Source organism: Zingiber officinale, chromosome 4A (assembly GCF_018446385.1).
Source record: "Zingiber officinale cultivar Zhangliang chromosome 4A, Zo_v1.1, whole genome shotgun sequence".
Lineage (NCBI taxonomy): Eukaryota > Viridiplantae > Streptophyta > Magnoliopsida > Zingiberales > Zingiberaceae > Zingiber > Zingiber officinale.
In genome coordinates, this window is record NC_055992.1 from 122,311,354 (window position 1) to 122,332,414 (window position 21,061).

At 36.9% G+C, this 21,061-nt stretch overlaps 3 protein-coding genes across 3 annotated transcripts; 2 read left to right on the forward strand and 1 right to left on the reverse strand.

Annotated features, from left to right (window-relative positions):
- The first annotated feature begins 420 nt into the window (after positions 1–420).
- On the forward strand, positions 421–5,060 carry LOC121970862 (ER lumen protein-retaining receptor erd-2.2-like). The gene is made up of 6 exons (XM_042521856.1): positions 421–755; positions 1,353–1,552; positions 2,320–2,460; positions 2,549–2,629; positions 4,537–4,661; positions 4,746–5,060. Exons 1-6 carry the CDS (start codon positions 533–535, stop codon positions 4,792–4,794), a joined length of 819 nt encoding a protein of 272 aa, XP_042377790.1. The 5' UTR covers positions 421–532; the 3' UTR covers positions 4,795–5,060.
- Positions 5,061–5,486: 426 nt separating this feature from the next.
- Positions 5,487–8,728, forward strand: LOC121970863 (proteasome subunit alpha type-7-like). The gene is made up of 3 exons (XM_042521857.1): positions 5,487–5,726; positions 5,825–6,239; positions 8,367–8,728. The coding sequence occupies exons 1-3, from the start codon at positions 5,554–5,556 to the stop codon at positions 8,532–8,534; spliced, it is 756 nt and encodes a 251-aa protein (XP_042377791.1). The 5' UTR covers positions 5,487–5,553; the 3' UTR covers positions 8,535–8,728.
- Positions 8,729–9,198: 470 nt separating this feature from the next.
- On the reverse strand, positions 9,199–20,072 carry LOC121970864 (la-related protein 1C-like). Its single transcript, XM_042521858.1, has 6 exons — positions 19,572–20,072; positions 18,911–19,469; positions 18,678–18,825; positions 18,489–18,579; positions 10,100–10,171; positions 9,199–9,810 (listed from the first exon to the last, which is right to left on the reverse strand). Exons 1-6 carry the CDS (start codon positions 19,839–19,841, stop codon positions 9,610–9,612), a joined length of 1,341 nt encoding a protein of 446 aa, XP_042377792.1. The 5' UTR covers positions 19,842–20,072; the 3' UTR covers positions 9,199–9,609.
- Positions 20,073–21,061: the final 989 nt, after the last annotated feature.

A 21,061-nucleotide genomic window follows, 5' to 3' on the forward strand; every position in this document is an offset into this window, starting at 1 on the left:
ACTGCTCTCTTAAGATAAAGATACATACAAATAAATTAGGAAGGATATTTTACTTTAATACAACAATCTTTTTATATGAAGAGATTAAATGTCGAATAAGATATTTTATATTTACTAAAAATTATTCTTAAAATTTATTAAAATAAATACTCATATAAATACCATCCGATTCATCTATGAATATATTCCAGATATATATAGAAACAAATTCCATTGAGAAATTTAGGGGGCATTCATTTCATTCAATGCGTAATAGAAATTATTATTATTATTATTATTATTGGGTCAGTTTCCTTCTTAACCTCCAGAATCCGAATCAGTTTCGGTCGTTTTGGATCAAAATGGGACGCAGAACAGCGTACGCTATCTGGTAGAAGAAGAAGGCATTTCTTTAATTATTTATTTTGTTTTTTTAATAAATTTAAAGCAAATTTAGGATACGGCAGGGAAGGAGCGAGTTTTACGTTCCCCTTTTCTTCGAGCACGGCAAGAGCAAGCGATCTGCGATCCCAGCGAGGGCGGCGGCGTCGGAATGAGCGGGGGGAAGCGACCGATCTACGCGTTGGCGACATGGCTGAAGCGGCAGCCGCCCAAGGTGAAGGCGTTCTTGTCCGTGGTGGCTGGCATGGCGGCGCTCGTCTTCCTTCGTTTCATCGTCCACGACCACGATAACCTGTTCGTCGCGGCCGAGGCTGTACATGCTTTTGGTATTTCTGTTCTAATCTACAAGCTCACCAAGGAGAGGACCTGTGCCGGTGCCCGCTTTCTTTCTCTCTATCCCTCTTCCTCTCTTTTTGTTATTCGCTTTTGTGTTGGTTCAATCTGTAGCTGATGCAGGAAACCAGACTTTATTTCACTAGTTTTAATTAAAAATTAGTTTTTTTCCCTACTTCGTTCTTGTTTTTTTCCCCCTCCTACCGCATTAAACGATTAATAAGGCTGCTTGAATAGTTGTGATATGCAAACAAAGAATACACTCAATGCTACAGAAGGAATTTTTTTCCCATTCTTCTGAAATAACTTGTATGCTGGTGTTAGATCGTGGTTTCAGTTGAGAATCTGTTAGGATTTGATTACAACATAATTTGGATCTTCCTTATATTCTTACAGAAAAATAAAATTTTAAACTTTTTAAATTTTAGTTCCTAAGTAGTTTATCTCACAGGCTTTTTTCAGTGCCTATCTAGTTTGACTCTCTTAACTATTTCTTTCTCTAGAATGTTTCATTTGGGCTTAATAGCTTTAACTTTATTTAATGGCTTGAGATTCAATTTTACTTGCCGCAATTACACAAGATGCACTTGCGTCCTTGATTTGATTTTCTTCCATTTATATTTTCTGAAATGTTTCAGGTCTTTCACTGAAGTCACAGGATTTAACTGCTTTGTTTCTAGCTGTGAGACTGTATTGCAGCTTGGTCATGGAATATGATATACACACATTGTTAGATACTGCCACGCTTGCTAGTACTCTTTGGGTTGTATACATGATTCGATTTAAATTAAAGTCAAGCTACATGGAAGATAAGGACAACTTTCCAATATATTATGTGGTAAGATACTTCACAAGTTTCCAGAGAATCTGAACATATTGAGTCCTCTTTTACATATTAGTTTTATTAGTTCACAATCATCGTTAAATACTGTCATGGAAAGTAGTCTGTACATGTGATAACTAACATAACAAATTGATGAACCAATTTACCATTCAGTTGCTTTTTCTTCGTAATGAAATCGTTGGATATGAACTTTCTTCTTTCCTTCATGAGAGGCGGTGCACTATAATACGGTCAAAAAAAATTATGTTTAAGGAAATTTACACCTTATTCCATTTATGTTTTTAAAGCCATTTTGGTTCTTGATATTCTTTAGTGCTACAATCATCTTATATATCTTCAGGCATGCCATTGGTTATAATATTTACGGTCAAAACAATTATGTTAAAGGAAATTGACACCTTATTCCATTTATTTTTTAAAGCCATTTTGGTTCTTGATATTCTTTAGTGCTACAATCATCTTACGTATCTTCAGGCATGCCATTAGTTATGATATTTGCTCATTTGTGTTGTTATAGTTGATCCTTGAGATTAAATAACATCAATAATCTCTGTAATATATAAGGAGCTTGCAATGATACACTAAATCATTGAGGATCGTTATATGGAATATTTCAGGCTTTTGAAGGACATCAATTCTTGTTTGGTATAACGAGAGAAATCTTCTGACTTAAAGATTTCTATGAACATTCTACTCTTGGCTAGCCGTAGGGTGTTTTCATTCTTTAAGTTATAAATTGATTGATTTATATATGATTCTAGGTGGTGCCTTGTGCTTTGTTAGCCCTTGCAGTCCATCCTTCTACCTCACATAATATAGTCAATAGGATTTCTTGGGCATTTTGTGTTTATTTGGAAGCTGTTTCAGTATTACCTCAGCTACGTTCAATGCAGAATACTAAGGTACAATTGTACAACTTGATGTCTGAGAACCTTGTGACTGAATTTTTGAAGTGAAATTTTCTTTTAATATTTTTAAATATGCCTTCAGATTGTAGAGCCATTCACAGCTCACTATGTTTTTGCTCTTGGTGTTGCAAGATTTCTGAGTTGTGCTCACTGGGTCCTTCAGGTTTGGTTCATTGAAGAAAATTTTTGCTATTCGTATTGCATTTTCTGTTCATGATCAAAGAGATTATGGTACATAGGCATCAAGGAAAACTCTTAGTTTCCAAGTCCATTGGATTACATAATTACTGAAGTTTGAATTTTTTTTTTTCCCTTCTCTTCTGCCCTTTTCCATGAAAGAAGATCAATTAAGTTTCTGATATCCTATACTAAATGGTACTTGAACTCCATGTAGAACTGTTAATTTAACTATGTTTTGTACCTTCAAATTCCTAGTTAATCAGATACCTCTTTTGTCAAATTTATCTTTGTTCTTCAACTATTCAATCAAAGTCTGTTAGTTATATAATCTTAAAAATGAATAGAAATGGGAGGTCGTGATACTCTGCTTTAGACAGACTAGGTAATTATACAGTGCTCTATTCCAGGATTTGGTACAGGGTAAGCATTAAGAGAAGAAAAGGAGTGGAGGGGGGAAATGATAAAAGACTAGTATTCGTTGTCCACCAGTTAAGGCTTGTTTTCAAACTCCATTACCATCAAACCATCATCAGGCCACTATTAGATGTGTACCACCGTTGCCTCTCAAATTGGACAGAGGAAAGGTTGAAGAAGAGTAGAGATGGAAACTTTTCAGTTCCTCCCCAGCTCTATTCCCCTCCCATCCAAGTAAACAACTTTTTATTATTTCTTTTTGGGCAAAAATCATAAGGGCGGCCCAAATTAAGAGAAGCATCAAATGGGCGCCCTTTGTTTTTTACAAAAAAAAAAAAAAAAAATCAAAATGGACGATCCTTCAATGATTTTATTTCAAAATACCCCTTTGATCCAACACTGTTGTAGTAGCTACCGATAGTTGTTACAATTTGTAGAAGCTACATAGTAGTTGCTACAACGTGTTTAGGGTGAGTTTAGGGTTTAAGGTTAGAGTTTACACCTTGTAAAAGCTATCGAGTAGTTACTACAACGTATAGAAGCTACCCTGCTATAACGTGTTTAGGGAGAGTTTAGGGTTGTAACAACTACATAATAGCTTCTACAACCATTTTAAAATAATTTTGATGAAGTTTAAATAATTTTGACCAAGTTCATAGATAATATTTTGATATAATAGTGCTCATAGACCCTAAACCCACTCTAAACACGTTACAACAGCTATTGGGTAACTTCTATACATTGTAGCAGCTACTAGGTAACTTCTGTAGTAGTTACTAGGTAGCTTCTGCATGTTGTAAACCTTAAATCCTAAACCCTAAACACACTCTAAACATGTTGTAGCAGCTACTCGGTAGTTTCTACACATTGTAGCAGCTACCCGGTGGCCGGTAGCTTCTACACATTTGCACATTGTAGCAACTATCCGATAACTTCTACAACATTGAAGGGGGCCCTTTTGATTTTTTTTGAAAAAAGGCATCCTTTTGATGATTTATAAAATTTGGGGCGCCCTTTTAATTTTTGTCCTTTTTGTTTCTTCCCTTCTCTCCCACCGTCCTTGCTTTCCTCTCTTTCCAATCAAATAAACAGTTTTAAAATTCTGCTTTCTTTTAGAAGTGAAGATGTGCTCTTGTGTAATTTAACCTACAGTCCTGTACTACCATATTTGAATGCTAAAGCTTTTCATATTTGGAATTTTCTAGTTTTTTTTCTTTCTGAAATTCAACCCCGTAACTTGAAATGGGAGGGGGCATAATCTTGTCACGTTTAATTTGGTGTGGACTCCTCGTAGTGAATAGCGAAAAAATCAAAAAATTATAATGTACTATATATATAGGGAGTTATCCCAAATTCAGAATTGAGAGGGACTATATGCTAGTTGATAAATAGCAACTAGATGGTAGACAACTAAATCATTTGAAGAGAAATAAAAACTGCTATATCATCACTTCTACTTCTGAAATGATTTCGCAGGTTCTTGATACCCGAGGGCGCTTATTGACTGCTTTGGGTTATGGTTTATGGCCGCCAATGGTCCTCCTCTCCGAAATCATTCAAACTTTCATCCTTGCTGACTTCTGCTACTACTACGTGAAGAGGTACTTCGATGCAACTTAATCCGATAATCCATGTATGCAATTTAATTTCAGTTTCTGAATCATCCTTTTCGTTCCTACCTGCAGTATTTTTGGCGGTCAGCTGGTGCTCCGACTTCCATCTGGTGTTGTGTGATCCATACAAAACTTACCGTCTTAATTTCATTTTCTTTGTGCATCTTGATGTTGCTGACATTTTTAAGTTCTTGTAAGTTATGAAGCAAATATAGTTCAATGTTTACCCAGATTAAAGCTAACTTGTTGAAGCTGTAGCTAGCTGAAGCTGCGATCCTAATTAATAAACATATTGTAACGATATTTCAGAAGATGGCATCGTTCTTGATGATGTATTTGAACCTGAGTTGGTAAATATGCTGATCAACTAGTTAGCTGCGATGGTAATTAATAAAATTGCATCAGTCTTAAACTTGTCAATTTTGAAAACTCAGAACTCTTTATCTATGTTGTTGTGAAATTCATATTTGAGGTCTCTCCGAAGTGTAATAATCTTTGGGAATAATCAGTTCGGTCTAATTATCATCAGGATAAATTCGGAAGTTCTCGTATTGGGTGACTCAGCAATTTAATATTTTAGATTTATCGTCCCATTAAGAAAAATACCTTATAATACCTTGTAGTTCAGAATTAAACCATAAATATTTGAAAGATTATACGAATATTATGTAGCATCATAGTCGAGTTCGAATCTCGATAAAACTGAGATAAATATCTTCCTTATGTGTTGGTGGAGTTTTCTTTCAAATAAACTCAGCAGGGAATATATGGGCCGACCATACCGAACCGGCCCAACTTCCTCGCCATCTTCTTCCTCCACCAAACCCTTTTGACTTCCTTATTGGAACGAACGGCACGATTCTATCGGCGATCGAATTCAATGGCTCGCTACGACCGTGCCATCACCGTCTTCTCCCCCGACGGCCATCTCTTCCAGGTCGAGTATGCCCTCGAGGCGGTCCGCAAGGGCAACGCCGCTGTCGGCGTCCGCGGCACCGACGCCATCGTCCTCGGCGTCGAGAAGAAATCAACCCCCAAGCTCCAGGACTCCCGGTATTTTCTCCATTCATTAGGGTTTCTGCGGGATCACATTTCGTCGGGGTTTTTTTTTTTTAACGATCCGCTTGCTTCCTGCATTTTTCCTTTTCCAGATCGGTGCGTAAGATCGTGAGCCTGGACACGCACATCGCGCTGGCGTGCGCGGGTCTGAAAGCCGACGCCCGCGTGCTCATCAACCGCGCCCGAATCGAGTGTCAGAGCCACCGACTCACAGTGGAGGATCCCGTCACGGTCGAGTACATCACCCGCTACATCGCCGGCCTGCAGCAGAAGTACACCCAGAGCGGAGGCGTGCGCCCCTTTGGGCTTTCCGCACTCATCGTTGGATTTGATCCGGACACTGGCGTCCCTGCCCTGTACCAGACTGATCCCTCGGGGACATTTTCTGCCTGGAAGGCCAACGCCACTGGGAGAAATTCCAATTCGATGCGGGAGTTTCTGGAGAAGAACTACAAGGAGACCTCTGGGCAAGAGACTGTGAAGCTAGCCATTAGGGCACTGCTTGAAGTAAGTTTCTTTCTTCCCTTTATTATTATTCGTTTATTGTTGATTTTTCTTTTGATCCTACGAGAGAAAATCAAGTCTGACGATCCCATGACTTAAAATCTTATGGCAATTCGTATATATATCCAAACAAATACAGTCCATTATGGCACTGGATGCTGGAAATATTTTAAATAGTTGGTGATACTGTCCGAAAATCGTGAAGAAGGCTGGCTGGGGACGTGGCTCCTGCTGCTCCTCTATTGACCTCGCTAAAACACTGCTTCGATCTGCAACACAAGAAACATCAGTTCCGGGCCAGAGAAAGGGTCTCCGGCGTTAACCTTCCGACGCTCAAGTCAGTCACCGGAACAGTAGATGAAGGCGGAGCAACGTAGCAATAGTGAAAGCACAAGTGTGAATAGTGAATAGCACATACCTCCGTTGGTGTATGGATCCCCTTTATATAGTGGTACAATAGACAGCATGCACACTTCTCAAGGCGCGGGCATATTTTTCGAACCGTCCTATGAAAGGACATGTCAAAAAAGTGTCGGACACCATAGCTTAACGGGTCATGCAAATCTTTGACATGACCGTAGAAGTTTTCGTCGTACGATTTGTCTGTTGACCATACCTTGTTGTTAGCGGCATTACCTCCCAAAGGGATATCCAGAGATATGGGAGGGGCCCACTGTGTGGCCGAGCGGGGTAGCCGCTCAGCCATGACCCTCGCCCAATCGGCTTGAGCTACTTTCTTCGTAGTACCTCGGTTCGGCAGGTTGTTTATTGCCTGATCGGACACGATCTTCAGTCGGCCTGCACTCGCTCGATTAGTTGTGTGCCATTTGATGCTCTTTCTATATGACCCTATTCTGACAAGCGATCTACTTCGATGAGCTTCCTGCTCGATCGGACCCTTCAAGCCCGATCGGCAATTGAAGTCGACCTCCGCTCAACCCACTTTTAGTGAGCCCGTTGGTTCCTTAGTGTTGATTGCTTTGACTTTGACCTCCACGTTGATTGTTTTCTCTGCCTTTGACCTGCACTTGGTGGGCCCCCCTTTATCATCGCATCAGTTGGGAAGATGATACTAAATTATTCCATGTGGAGCAGTTATTTGAGAGAGAAAGTAAGAAGATTTTTAGGGCTGTTAATTACTAATGGATAAACATGCTTCATTTTAAGAGTTGGTGATTATGACAGTTTACTTAGATTATCATATGATGCGTTGAGATGAATCAACATCCTTTTCACCGCAGTCACATGATATGTTTTCAGCTTGGGTCGGCTCCTCGCCATACTTTCCATCCTTGTAAGGCCATATTCACAAGGCATACAAATCATATTTGCAAACCATTTTCTTGATATTTATGCGCAGAATTTTAGATGTGCAATGTTGAATGCTGAATGATTTGTTGATGAGCACTAGTATTTGAATGCTGAATGGCAAACTCAAGACTTTATTCATAGGATTGCAAAGATGTAATTGTTGTTAATATTTGACATGGTAGAGAGTTAGTGAAAATTATGGGGAACACAATTAGCATGATCATTGACAGGACAACAAAGAAAAGCTAAAATAACATTGAAAAATGATACTACTTTGTAGGCCTAGCATTATAACAAGCATATTTGTGAATCCAGTGTGATAATTCAAGTCGAAAGATTTGAACCTTTACGTTGGGCATATCATTCTTTTCTATGTTGCCACTGTTGGTAATACATCTCTCCATCTTCACCAGGTTTGCCTCTCTATATACCAGTAGGTTTTTTTAATATATATATATATATATATATAGGGTAGGCTTTGGATGTTATACATTGTGATCTTGAACAAACAACATCTTCCATGTTCTCATTATTTGCTCAAAAACGTAACTCCATCTATCCTCCTTAAAGTGTGTATGACTGTAATTGTACTTATTATTGGTGAAACTTAACCTAGAAAAGTGAGATCTTTCACAGATTCACTAAACAGTTTGGTTTCCAGAGTTTATTTGCATCTTTTTTTTGTCATCTATCGATGATTGGTTGTGTCATCTCTACATTTCATTTATATCTGTTGAACAACTTTTCATTCCCTTCACTCTTGCAACCATACTCATCAACACAATCTGATTGAAGCATGAATTCCTTTGTATTAATCAGGTTGTTGAGAGTGGAGGAAAGAACATCGAGATTGCAGTGATGACAAAAGAACAGGGTCTTCGTCAACTTGAAGAAGCCGAGATTGATGCTATCGTCGCTGAGATTGAGGCCGAGAAAGCGGCAGCGGAGGCTGCAAAGAAGCCCCCTTCTAAAGATAGCCTAGTCTAGTTTACGCCAGCTTCTGCTTTAGTCAGTTGCTTCTCTTAATTTAATACCTTGACCTGAAACTGTTTATTTATGGGCTGCTATGTTCTGCAGGAGCTCATTTTACTTTTCTATAATTCTAAGTGAACCTCTAATCGCATGTTTGTGGGTTGTTAGTTACAGAGAATTACAAGCAGAGTTAGTCCACGTTGTTCTTAGTTGAATCTTCTAGTAAAGTAGTAACACTAATTTATAGAGTTTGTTATTTATTAAAAGTTTGTACTATGCTTCGGTTGCCCAATGCAGCTGATCGTTCTTTGGTTCAATTAACTCAAGGACGAGATTTTTTTATTTTTTATTTTTTTAAAATGCTTGCATACAAAATAAATTTTTTTTTTTCAAATCTGGATCTAGTATAAATCATTACTTGGAGAGTTTTGGTTTTTTTTTCTGATTTCTTGCTAAATTATCTTCAAGACCTACGTAAATTTGCTGTCTACGCGTACTATAGGACAAACCATTCGGGAGATTTTGGTACCAAAATCTGGTGTTTGATCTATTCTGTATCAAAGACAAACTTGAATTAAAAATTTAACAAATACAAAAAAAAATTAGATATCAAAATCAGCAAAACAAATTCACTACTCAATGCCTGGATCACACGTTGAACTAACTTTTCACCCACGTATGAAACAAAGTTTAAAATAGATAGTCAAAAATAGTTTAAATTATTTAACAATCATCAAACAGCAACTAGCAATAAACCGAGTTACCGGGCAACAGAAAATGATAACAGTTGTGGCAGATGACATTGCCACACTCATCCAGGGGTGAGTGGCTTACCACACGAGTCATTATTGCCATGAAGGTATTCACCAACAAGGATGTGGATAATTTGTCAGTCCACCAGCAAATCGAGATAGAGTATCGCTCAACAAAATCATTAGCAAAACCAAGCCAAAATAAGGAACATGATAGGGGCGTGGCAACTTAGCCACCTCATGATTTCATTATTTGTATTTTGGAAATCTTAAAATTGTCTCTGTGCTTTGATCCAGTAGTGTGATGCAACACGTTCCAAGGAACTCTGGTCTGGGGACTAATGGACTTTTTCAAGTGTCCCATTATATATGGTTTGGCTTGCAGCACCATCCTCCAAGCCAAGATTTTGGACAAGAGTATCAAGAGAACCATCATCCGACGTGGCTAAAGACTGGGGCCCTGGAACAATGCCATATCGCTTGGATATTGAAGGAAGAATCCAGTTCATCCAATCCTTGCGTCGTCTTATTTTATCACCCTGAACAAGAAGATGACAAGAAAGAGACTCAGTGTTTAATTATCTTATAAATTCATTCAAATTAAGTGACTTTAAATAGTTGGGACAGAGTCAACTTGATGATCATTCATCAGGTGCAAAGCAACATAAAAAAAACAGTAAAGTAGTAGGTGAAACCTTTTACAAATGAAGAGTAAGAAACTAATCCATAACTGTAAACTATTTTCATATTCGTTGTGATTAATGTAAGCTATGAATGTCAACGTATCCAACGGAAGCTAAAAGCCAATGCACAGAGCACAATTAATACCTGTACTTCCAAAATGGTTGAATTTCGGAGTGCATCCAATATATATGAGATGTTATTGGTTAATTTCTTAACCTGCAAGCGATGAAAGAACAAAAAAAACCCAACAATTAGAAATGGAATGTAAAGCTTAAAAAAGATGACATAATCGGAAGTTTTTGCCAAGATAAAACAAAGAGAATAGTGTAATCAAACATTAGCAAGGCCTGATCTACCATGTTAATGCATAAGCTGGATCAATCCTCCAGACAATATAGAGCACTACTATGCTACCTCTATCATTCTTATCAAGTTGAGAAAAGGATACACTTAATTCTAAGATACAAAAGATGCAGCTACATAGAGAAAGACACAGAATATTATTTTCTATGTGGCGATAGCAGGGTCAACATAACAGTTGACATGTCCAAAATGTCCATATAATAGATCGGAAATCTGGAAATTGCCGCAAAAGAAGATCAGGAAGATATTACTAGGGAATAGAATTTCAATAACAGAAATGTAGATACACATGACTACTGCATGAAGTGACAGCCTTGAACCTTACCCAATATGGTTAGAATATATACATATGTCAAGAATCAAAATCATGTCCCTGAAAAACCTTGCCATATGAAAATGAGATATACAGCTCGAACGAATGTATCAACACTATCATATGAAATTAACTAAAATGATTTATTTTTACAGTAAAATCCATTATGTTGCTTCTTTGTAACATCTAAAATGTGTTATTGAGATGATTCTGTAAAAGTGGTTTCCCACCTTAATTCTCTACATAGAACTGTAAAACTAGCCAAATTAATATGAGAACACTTCCATTAATTGGCTTGAAATCTATAGATGCAACAAACAACAAAGGAGTTTCCAATTACATGCAGCATTAAAGAACTAGAAGATTATTGTATTTCAAGTTTGCAATAAGACTTTATTCACGCTTAAAAACAAGGTTCTGTAGTGGTTAGCACAGAGCCACAGATGAAACATATTTTTGCAGCGGGTGGGGCAACAATGCATGGTACAGATTAAGACGTGGAGTTGTGACACATATGCTAGAATGATTTCCTAAAGGTGAGATTTCTTACATGAGATGAGGCATAAAGCAAGGGCAATGCAAACCATGAGACTTTTCATACTTCATTGGGAACAATATACAACTCAGACATATCGATTTGCTCTAATTGATTGGTACCACCAGCGGATGTCATCCAGCATGGCTTTAGCATGGTCCACCTCTCAGCAAAGTAGTTATAACAAAACTGTACCAGCTTTAACTAGCAGCAAACTTGAGAAATGGTGATGCAGGACTCATAAGAACCTTTAGACTTCAATGAAATATGATTCTAATATATTACCTCAATAAACCTATTTCAGACAAATATAAAAAAAATGGTAAAATGGTGCAGTTAATTCCATAGTAATAATTAGGGGTGAGTAAAAGATCAGTTAAACTGAATTAACCGACCAAACTGACCGAAACTAAAAATTTGGTACAGTTAATTCAGAAGTTCTTTTTTTTTAAAATAAAATATCGCTTCGATTTTGGTTTTAAAAATCTAAAATTGATTAAACCAAATCAAGATGGGAGTTTAAAAATTAAAATCCTTAATTTCCAATCCCACTCGTCTTGTCAACCTCCCCTCGTGACTCCCACTCTCACCTCTCCTCCCAACACTCTTACCTCCTCCCTTGTGGGAATCCCACTCATCTTGTCAACCTCCTCTCATGACTCCCACTCTCGCCTCTCCTCCCAACACTCTTACCTCCTCCCTTCTTGTGGGTCTCGCCACTGATGAGACCATCGCCAGCAACTCTCTAAGTCCCCTTGTCCTCATGCAGGCCGTAACCAACGAGCGAGCAACTGACCGACAACACTATGAAGCCCTCCCTCCCCTCTTGTAGCTCTTGCCGCAAATGAGACCATCGCCTCTGAGTCCTCTTGTCCTCACGCAGGCTGCAACAAGCGAGCGACCAGCAACAACAGTCTCTCTTCGATTCACCATTACCACCGTCTATGTGGAGGATTGCTACCTCACTGATGTCTCCCGATCTCTTCCCCTTCCTTCCTCCAAGCACACTTCTCCGAATTAACTCTTGATATCCCTTGCTTTGCGGATTGATCTCCCCGTTTGTCGAGATCTGAAGGTAGCTCATGCGGATTACTTCAATTTTCGTTTTCTCCGCACTTCACTATTCCTCGATTGAAGCATTTGTTTTATTTCTTCATCTAAGGTTCTAGAATTGCTGGAATTGTGTTAGCTGGCTTGATTTCTAGAGTTCAAGAATTGATGACAGCTGAGGAGCTATGCGAGAACGGCGATTGGCCTCTTGCAAGCAAGTAATACCGATTTTTTTTTTGTTTGATTGTTGAAGTTCGGTTAATTCAGTCGAAAACTGAATTAACCGATGTTATATAGGTTCAACTTTTTCAGGTTTTGTTGAAAAATTTGGTCAGTTTGGTTTGTTTGAAATTTTTTTATTTATGTGGTTTCGGTTTGTTCGGTTCGGTCAGTTCTTTCACCCGAAAGCTCAGCCCTAGTAATTAACACAAGCAAAGAGAGCAGCGCTGTTCCAGTTTCACCGTATTCCAAATCTAGTTGTTCCAACCAAGATTAATATGACACTTGTTCGGAATTCATCGATTTATGATCATACATGTTTTTTCTATTTTAGTAATGATCAATAAAAAATAAGGTATACTTTAGAGAGCTATTTTTAAGTACAAGTAACTGAGAAACTTCCTAATCATGACCTGGAATTCATACTAGCCACTGTGAAAATTTTAAGGGTGCGTTTGGTTCAAGTTATCATGCATAACCTTAGTTATGTGATTATCAGGTAATCACATAACTAGGCATGTTCAACCGGTCGGTTAACGGATTTACCGGTTTATCGGTTCAGTTTACCACATTTTATGTAGAACCGGTTAACCAACCGGTATCCTTTCCGGTTCTACCGGTTCCGGTTGAACCGGTTCCGGCCGGTTAACCAGTTCCAACCGAGAACCGGTTCCAGCTGCTGTGGTAATTGGTTATTTTGTTGCACTAGCAAAGAATTTAGATTCAGAAGCTAGAAATTCTTCTCGTGAACTGTGTATGACGCTTCAATAGCCATCAGGGAAGAAGATAAGAGTTAACTTCTTCATATCTTTGTTTTGTTAACTTAATTTCTCCTTCCTGTCATCATAGAAATCTTTCATGAATTTGCCACAAACACTCTGTTGTATTATATGCTATAGACAAACGGAAGATCATATAAAGATATCGTCGCTCCCTGGATTTACTTTTCAATAGCACTGTTATGTTAATGGTAGCACAGGAAAGTTAGCCATCTACCACTAGTTTGTTACGTTTGGCGGAGTACATGTATTAATTAAATTTAACAATTTTCTTCCTTAAAAGAGGTTGGAGTATTAATCTACAAAGTTTAACATTTTTCATTAAAAAAGCTAACCAGGTAACCATGAAGTAGTGGCATATGCAAGCTGGTGGAGACACTATCAGAGCAATATAATAGAACTCATCTTCAACTGGGAGCTTTAAGGTTTATTCCAAATGCTTTTGCTTTGTTCATCTTTACATGAAAGTAGGCCGAAGCATTCAAGTGGGTTATTGGGCTCTCCAAAGAAAACTGATCGGTTCCCGATTTTACTGGTTTACCAATAAAAAAAAATTCTAAACCGGGAACCAACTGATAAACCGGTAAAAACCGGTTAACCAGAACCGGTTAAAACCGGTAAGCCGTTAAACCGGAACCGGTAAGCTACCGGTTCCGGTCCGGTTTTCGGTTTTCCGGTTTTTTTGCACAGCTCTACACATAACTAAGAGGGTGTTTGGTTGATGGGTTTGGGAATGAGGGAATGGAATGATAGTAAAAGATTGGGTTTGGATTGTGGGGTTGGGAATGATAATTTGTGAATGATTTCTAGATTTATGGGAATCAACCAAACCCATATAACTAGATGGGTTTTATTTCCATTCTCATTCCCATTACACCTTACTATCAAAGTCATGCCCATAATCATTCCCATCATTTAACCAAACACCACCTAAGATTATGGAGAATAAAACATAACCGAATATTGTTTGGTTCAATCTTAGGTAATGCAATAAAAACTTGTTTGTTTGGAAGTTTTAGTGTATAATATAGTTTAACATTTACGGTATTACCTTTGGTTCAATCCTAAATATTTTTTATATTTAATTATTTTTTTAGAATAAATTAAATTAATAATATTAATGATAATAATAAATTGATAATATATATAATAAATAAATATAATTTATTTATAATTTTTAAAATTTTAAATTTTAAAATAAATTTATATATATTTTAATAGGATAATTCAATTAAGGTTTGAGAAAGTCTATTTAAACTACCTATTTAAGTTAGGATTTGATTGAATCAATTAAGAAAAATTTTAATTAAAAAACCTAAGATCACTCATCCGATTATTGTGTCATCTTCTCCCTCTCACCCACACTTCGTCTTGCCGTTGCCGCTCGCTTCGCCTCACCCCGTTGCTTGCTGCTTGCCACTTGTCGTTGCTCGCCTTACGAGCCGTTGGAGAATAACCCATGAGTCATCGGCATCAAAAACAAAATAAAGGATAATTTTGACCAAAAAAAAAAAATCATTAACCTCCAGAATCACCGAAAACCTTAGGTTGCCAAGGTAATCGGATTCCAGGGTTATAGCCCATTCGATAACGTTTTGTTGATGTAGCGATAAGCTGCATTACTCGGGAATTGATCATAACCTAAACCAAACAAGGTTATCAACAATCACCCTAAACCAAACGCGCCCTAACAGTTCAAAATCAGAAACACAGGCCACTGATTTGCTTAGGGATCTCAAATGATTGCAGATCATGCGGGTGCGTGTCTTCAGTGGCAGCGGCAAGGGTGTGATGAGAGTGCAGAATTAGACTTGTTATGGATGGATGGGACAAATTTCAAGCCAAATGGTTATATTAGATCAACTTCACTCTCCACCCCAGTGCTTTCTCCTACAAATAAGACTAATCCAAATGGTTACATTTGATAGCCTTCACTATCCTCCCCCATGCTTTTTAGTATTATACCACATACCAAAGATAAAGGACTATCGACTAGAAGATGTCTGGAACTTGAAAATTAAAGAGAGATGTTGGTAAGAAGAGAACACAACATGTCTCACGATGACATTTGTACACACTACCCGAATAAATAAATTGGAAGGGGATAGGTGATTATGTGGGATGGGGCGAGCCCGGGATTGGATTTTTGTAATCCGCCTCACCAGGTATAAAATATAGCTTATAATATATAAATTTTATGATAATGATATATATTTTATCTTATATTTGTTGCCCCACCCAAATTTGACCCACAGAGAAGTGAGGCACGGATGGAGATTAAGAATTCTATCCATAATCTACCCACTTCATTGTCATCCCTCACACATCGAAAGTAGATTGGTATCCTATGATCTTGGTTCATTTGGTTCTCCATAAATGATATAATAGCATCATAATGCTGTACCTTATACCTGAAACTTGATTGATCATTTTCCAAATCAATAATCCTCTATAATGTCCAGATAAAGGTATATGGTTCTCTGTATTTTACCATTCCATCCTCAACAAATTTCAAGCAGGGAAACTCTCATCTTTGATAAAATAAAGATAAAAGGACAAAAAATCTACCCTCTATACTCAAAAACAAGAGCACAAGTTAGAAGATCAAGAGAGAATAGAAAACTTTACAAGGATAAAAAGAATTGAAACTGGAAAATATTAGTATGAAGAATTTTTGATAGAACAAAATGAAAATGTTAGAGCACCGACATTCTTGGATCTCCAGGCTCCTCCAGATTTAAGATTCATAATCAACGGAAAGATGAAATCACCAATGTTAGTCTCAAGTACAAATGAAAAAAGTTGACAGTTGCATTAGACCTTGACAGCCAGCAGTATAAGTGTCGAATCTATGATAATGAATCTTAACTGTATTTGTTATAAGGATAGGTCACTGCCTGTAAGGATAGATATTACTGTTGATATAGACAGAATTTGATAAAAGGATAAGACCCAGAGACTAAATTACAAATAGTTGGAACAAACACAGGTTGATAGATGATGATGATCTAAAACGAAAGTTAAGCTAGTTAGAATTGAGCAATTGTTAACAATAAAGGAAGATAAGGCCTAAAAAGAAGACAACAATAGCCTTACGATGATCAAGGTGAAAGATAAAGTTGTTGCAGATGTATAGTTATTAACAGTGAAGACAAAATCCACAAAATTATACACTTCTAAGTAAACAATGGAAGATTTATCGAATCAAGCTTGTTGGTTTTAGAACATCTAGGTTCAATCAATTGTATGTTGAAAATTAACCTTATGATTGGAAAAGTTCAACTTTGTCATGCTAACAAGTCTACCCTCTAATCGAATTTGGAAATTTTGGTCAATCCAAAATGAAGTGTAGTTTATATTTCCTGGCCCTTTCTACCACACAGAAGATAAAAACCAAAAGGTTACGTTAGATAGTATTCACTCCCCTCCCCAGTGTTTTCTATTATTACACTTCAGACCAAAGGTAATGTGCTAATTAGCTAGAAGATGTCTAATACTTGAAAATCAAAAAGCTATGTTGATGATAAGAAGAGAACATGATAGATTGAAAGTATAATACCAATATTGCTATCGTATGATTTTGGTGCATTTGGTTCTCCAAAAAATATATATTAGTCCCATAACAATGTATCTTATAACTGAAACTTGATTGCATGCTTTGCAAATCACTAATCCGTTAGTATGTCTTGATTAAGGTATACAGTTATCTGCACTTTACCATTTCATTATCAATGAATTTCAAACGGGGAAAATCTCCTCTTTGATAAAGAAAGATTTTCAAGAATGAGAAATAGAACCTATATTCTCAAAAATAAAAAAAAAATAAAAAAACCCACACACACACAATTAGAAGATCCAGAGAGTATACAAAACGTTTTAGCATGGGCAAAAGACTTGAAATTGGAAAATATTGATATGGAGATTTTGACATAACTAAATGAGAAACATGAGGCAAAGACATGTTCGGATCTCAAAGTCTTCCAGATTTAAGATTCATAATCAAAGGAAAGATAAAATCACCAATGTTGGTCTCAACACAAACGAAAAGGTTGACGGTTGCATTAAACCTTGACAACTAGCATTAAAAGTGTCTATATCTATGAGCATTGATCATAATTTTATATGTTACAAGGATAGATTGTCACCTGCAAGTGATATGAGGAGCCTTCACTGCTCAGGAATAATTGATTTGGATATTACAATTGAATAGGCATAAGAGTTTAATAAAAAGGATAAGACCCAAGGACCTAATTCCTATTAGTTGGAACTAACACAGGTTGATAGACAATGATGGTTAAAGGGGAAAGTTAAATTATTTGATTTGCAACTGAGTTAATGTTAACAATTAAGGAAGATAAAGCCTACAAGGAAGGTAATCACAGCTTCATAATGATCAACGTAAAAGATAAACTTGTTGTGGATGTTTAATTAGTACCAGTTAAGGAAGACAAAGTATACAAGGTTATACACTGAAATAAAAATGGAAGATGCATCCAGCTGAGTTTGTTGGTTTCACATCATCACCAGTGCAATCAATTGTATGTTGAAAACTAACCTTGAGATTGGAAAAACAAACTGAACTTTGTCATACTACCAATTCTACCCTCTCTAATCTGATTTGAAAATTTGGGTCAATCCAAAATGAAGTTATAATTTATATTCCACAACACCATGAGGGTTAGATCAATAAAAAAATGGATTAAAACAAATACAATAGCTGTGTGAATAACGAAAATGCTGAACGAAGCTTATAGCCCATAACGCTAAGATTCAGGAGAAACGCTAACTAATAAGAAAGCATAACAGAAAGAATTTGAGATTTACCAGGCTAACCATAACAAAAAATCATTCCGACACTTCTTGCAAAACCTCATACTAGTTAATATATGAATCAGGTTTGGGCCTTAGATGCTAGTTCTGATTCAACAATGCATGTGCCATTGTGAGGGATAAAGATCATATAACAACTACGAAAAGAAGTCCATAAAAAATACCAAATTTCATATACTGGCATTAAAAATAGATATGGTATAGTATCAGGATAAGCCAATCAACACTAAAACCTAACTTTCATCAAATAGAGCCATAAAACTATAACACAAACATAATTAAAGATAAACATACTGCAAGAAAAAAAATTACAGAGAAAAGCACAAACAATTTTTACGGCATGTTAACCTGGATTAGATCAAAATTATTCTGAAGCACATGGAAACATATTGTACTGCGCTAAGTGAGCAAGCAAGAACAAGATAACAAAAAAATGATACTCACTCGATTAAAGCCTGCTATCAAGGAGACAGGAACCCATCCCTGGTTATCCATGCTAGTTTTCAGAAAAAAGTCTTTGCATAAATTTTCAGTACTGCACAAACAACACAGGCATATGGAATGAACTACTAAAAGGAAACTTTTATTAGGACTTATATGGCAAGTTTAAAGCCTTGAGAATAACACAATCACCTGAAATAGTACTCGATTTGTTTCAGTATCATAAGTTGCAAGTTATCCACCGGCCTGACTATTGTAGATGGTGCTTGATGACGGACGAAAGGGACATTTCTCAGTTTCTCAGGCGGTGGAGGTGGTGGGAAAAAATACATAGGAGCTTCTGAAAAGAAAACCGCAAGGATCAAAATCTAGAAACTTATGTGATCCACTGGAAGTCATAATATTTGTCCACAAGTTTTACTTACCGGGGTAGCCCATGGGATCTACAAGAGGGCGAACCTGCACTGGCATGTGAAAAAAAGGTGCCATGGCAGGTTGAGGTGCCCGAATGAAATGTCTGAAGTAACCAGGCGGTGGAGGTAGTAGCACATTTGCATGTGGGGGTAAATTCCTTTCATAACGTCCCAATTTGTGGTCCTGTCGTTTCCCATAGCCTCCCTGGTGGGAAACCCGACCACCATTTTGTGTCCTCCTGATTCCATTATACCTACCGTAGTGATCAGTAGTGTTACGGTTCTGTGGTGCAAAGCTGCCGCCCAGATTCCTATCCCAGTTGTTTTTCCCCTTAGGGGGGTTCTTGGGAGAAGAGTCTGAAACTACATCTAAACAAATTTTAGTCCTCTGCTCCAAAGCAGCCAGTTGAGGTGGCTCAGGTGTAACAATGGCTGGCACACCAGTGCTACAGACACAATCACCCGTATTCACCGAGTTAAGTTTTGCATCGGGCTTCAGCAAGCTTGGGCTAGAACTAGGCTCATGGAGGGGAAAATATGGTACTGGCTGAGATGCCGTCATAACAGAACCCTAAAATCACACGTAGACAAAGAAATCAACGCGCAGGAAACATCAAGATGACACATTTTACGTAATAGAATAAACTAACAACGAAATTTTCAAAAGACTTACTAAGGGCGCAGAGATCAATTGATCCTGGATCGGCTTGGTGGCGTCCGATAGCGAAGATTTGAAGATCCCTGTAGCGGACTGGGATAGAGCAGGCCAGGAACCGTCACTGATCACGCTTGCACCATTCCTCGCCCCATTCATCTGGACATTCCAGGCCGGCTTCTTTCCGGTCAAATTTGCACCGCAAGCGCGATCTTCGCCATCCTGCAGCGGCGGTTGAGCTGCGAACTGGCGGGAGGCCGGGGACGACGAGGAGTCAATGGGAGACATAACCGAGTCACTCAGGGTTGTGCCGCCTCTGCGAGAATCGGGGATCTCCAAGAATAGGAGAGCGGAAAATTTGAATCTACAAAGAATAAAAGATCTACAAGTCACAAAAATGGTCAAAATGAGGAAATTTCCAAAGATTTGGAATGTTGGACGAGAGACGAAGCGGCGGAAAGAACTCCGCCGCGTGCGCTCTTCCCTGCCCTTCTCCTCCCCTGGTTTAGGGCACGCCTGGAGAAAATTCGCACCCGACAGTATTTAAAGGTAACCTCTTTTTTGTTTTCACCCTTTTGCTATTTTCAATTTTTCGGGTTCTTATTTTAAAGCCCTAAGAATTTCATTTATTCTAATTTGACTCTTTAATATATATAATTTCCTCAAGAATCTGATATCTCCATACTAGTATGGAAGTACTAGTCATATCTAATATTCTACTGAATATCTAATTAAATAATATATATATTATTTTTTAAAAAAAAATATTAATTATTTTTGTTAATATTAGAAACAAGCTTCGGGACAGAGGATCCGAACTAAAGCTATAGATGATTAATCTATTTTTAATTATATATATATATATATATATATAAAATGTTAATTTTAATATGTTTTGAGATGAACAAATATTAGTATAGAAGATATTTAATTTTATAATGGGTATAAGTATATGGATAGATAGTTAATTCTTAGTTGGGTATAAAAATAGAAGATATAAAATCTATCCTAAATTTGATCTATTATCATCTTAAGCAATACAACTATTTGAAACCTATTATAATTTTACTAAGATTTTAAATCATAAACCTAAAATATCAAAATATATTTTACCAATTTAATCAAAATATTTTAAACTTCATCTAAACATTTTTAAATCTATTAAGATCATTTGAAAAACAATTATTTTATATAAATATTAAATAGTTACTGTAATTTGTAAAAGTTATTAATAATTTTTAGACGCTTATCTAATAACTTTTACATGTTCTTATGGTCTAGCATCTCATCCTAGTATATTAGGATAAAAAAAAATTGATGAGATGTCTTTTGATTTAGTTTTTTTTAAAGAAATTCTCTTTATTTAATTAATTTGGGAAGTCGGACAAAATAGATTAACCCAACAAAGAAAAACAATCAATTTTCTTTATAAAAAAATATTAAACAAAATAACAATGGATTTTATTCTATAAAAATTTTCTATTATCTATCAGATAAATTAAAAAATG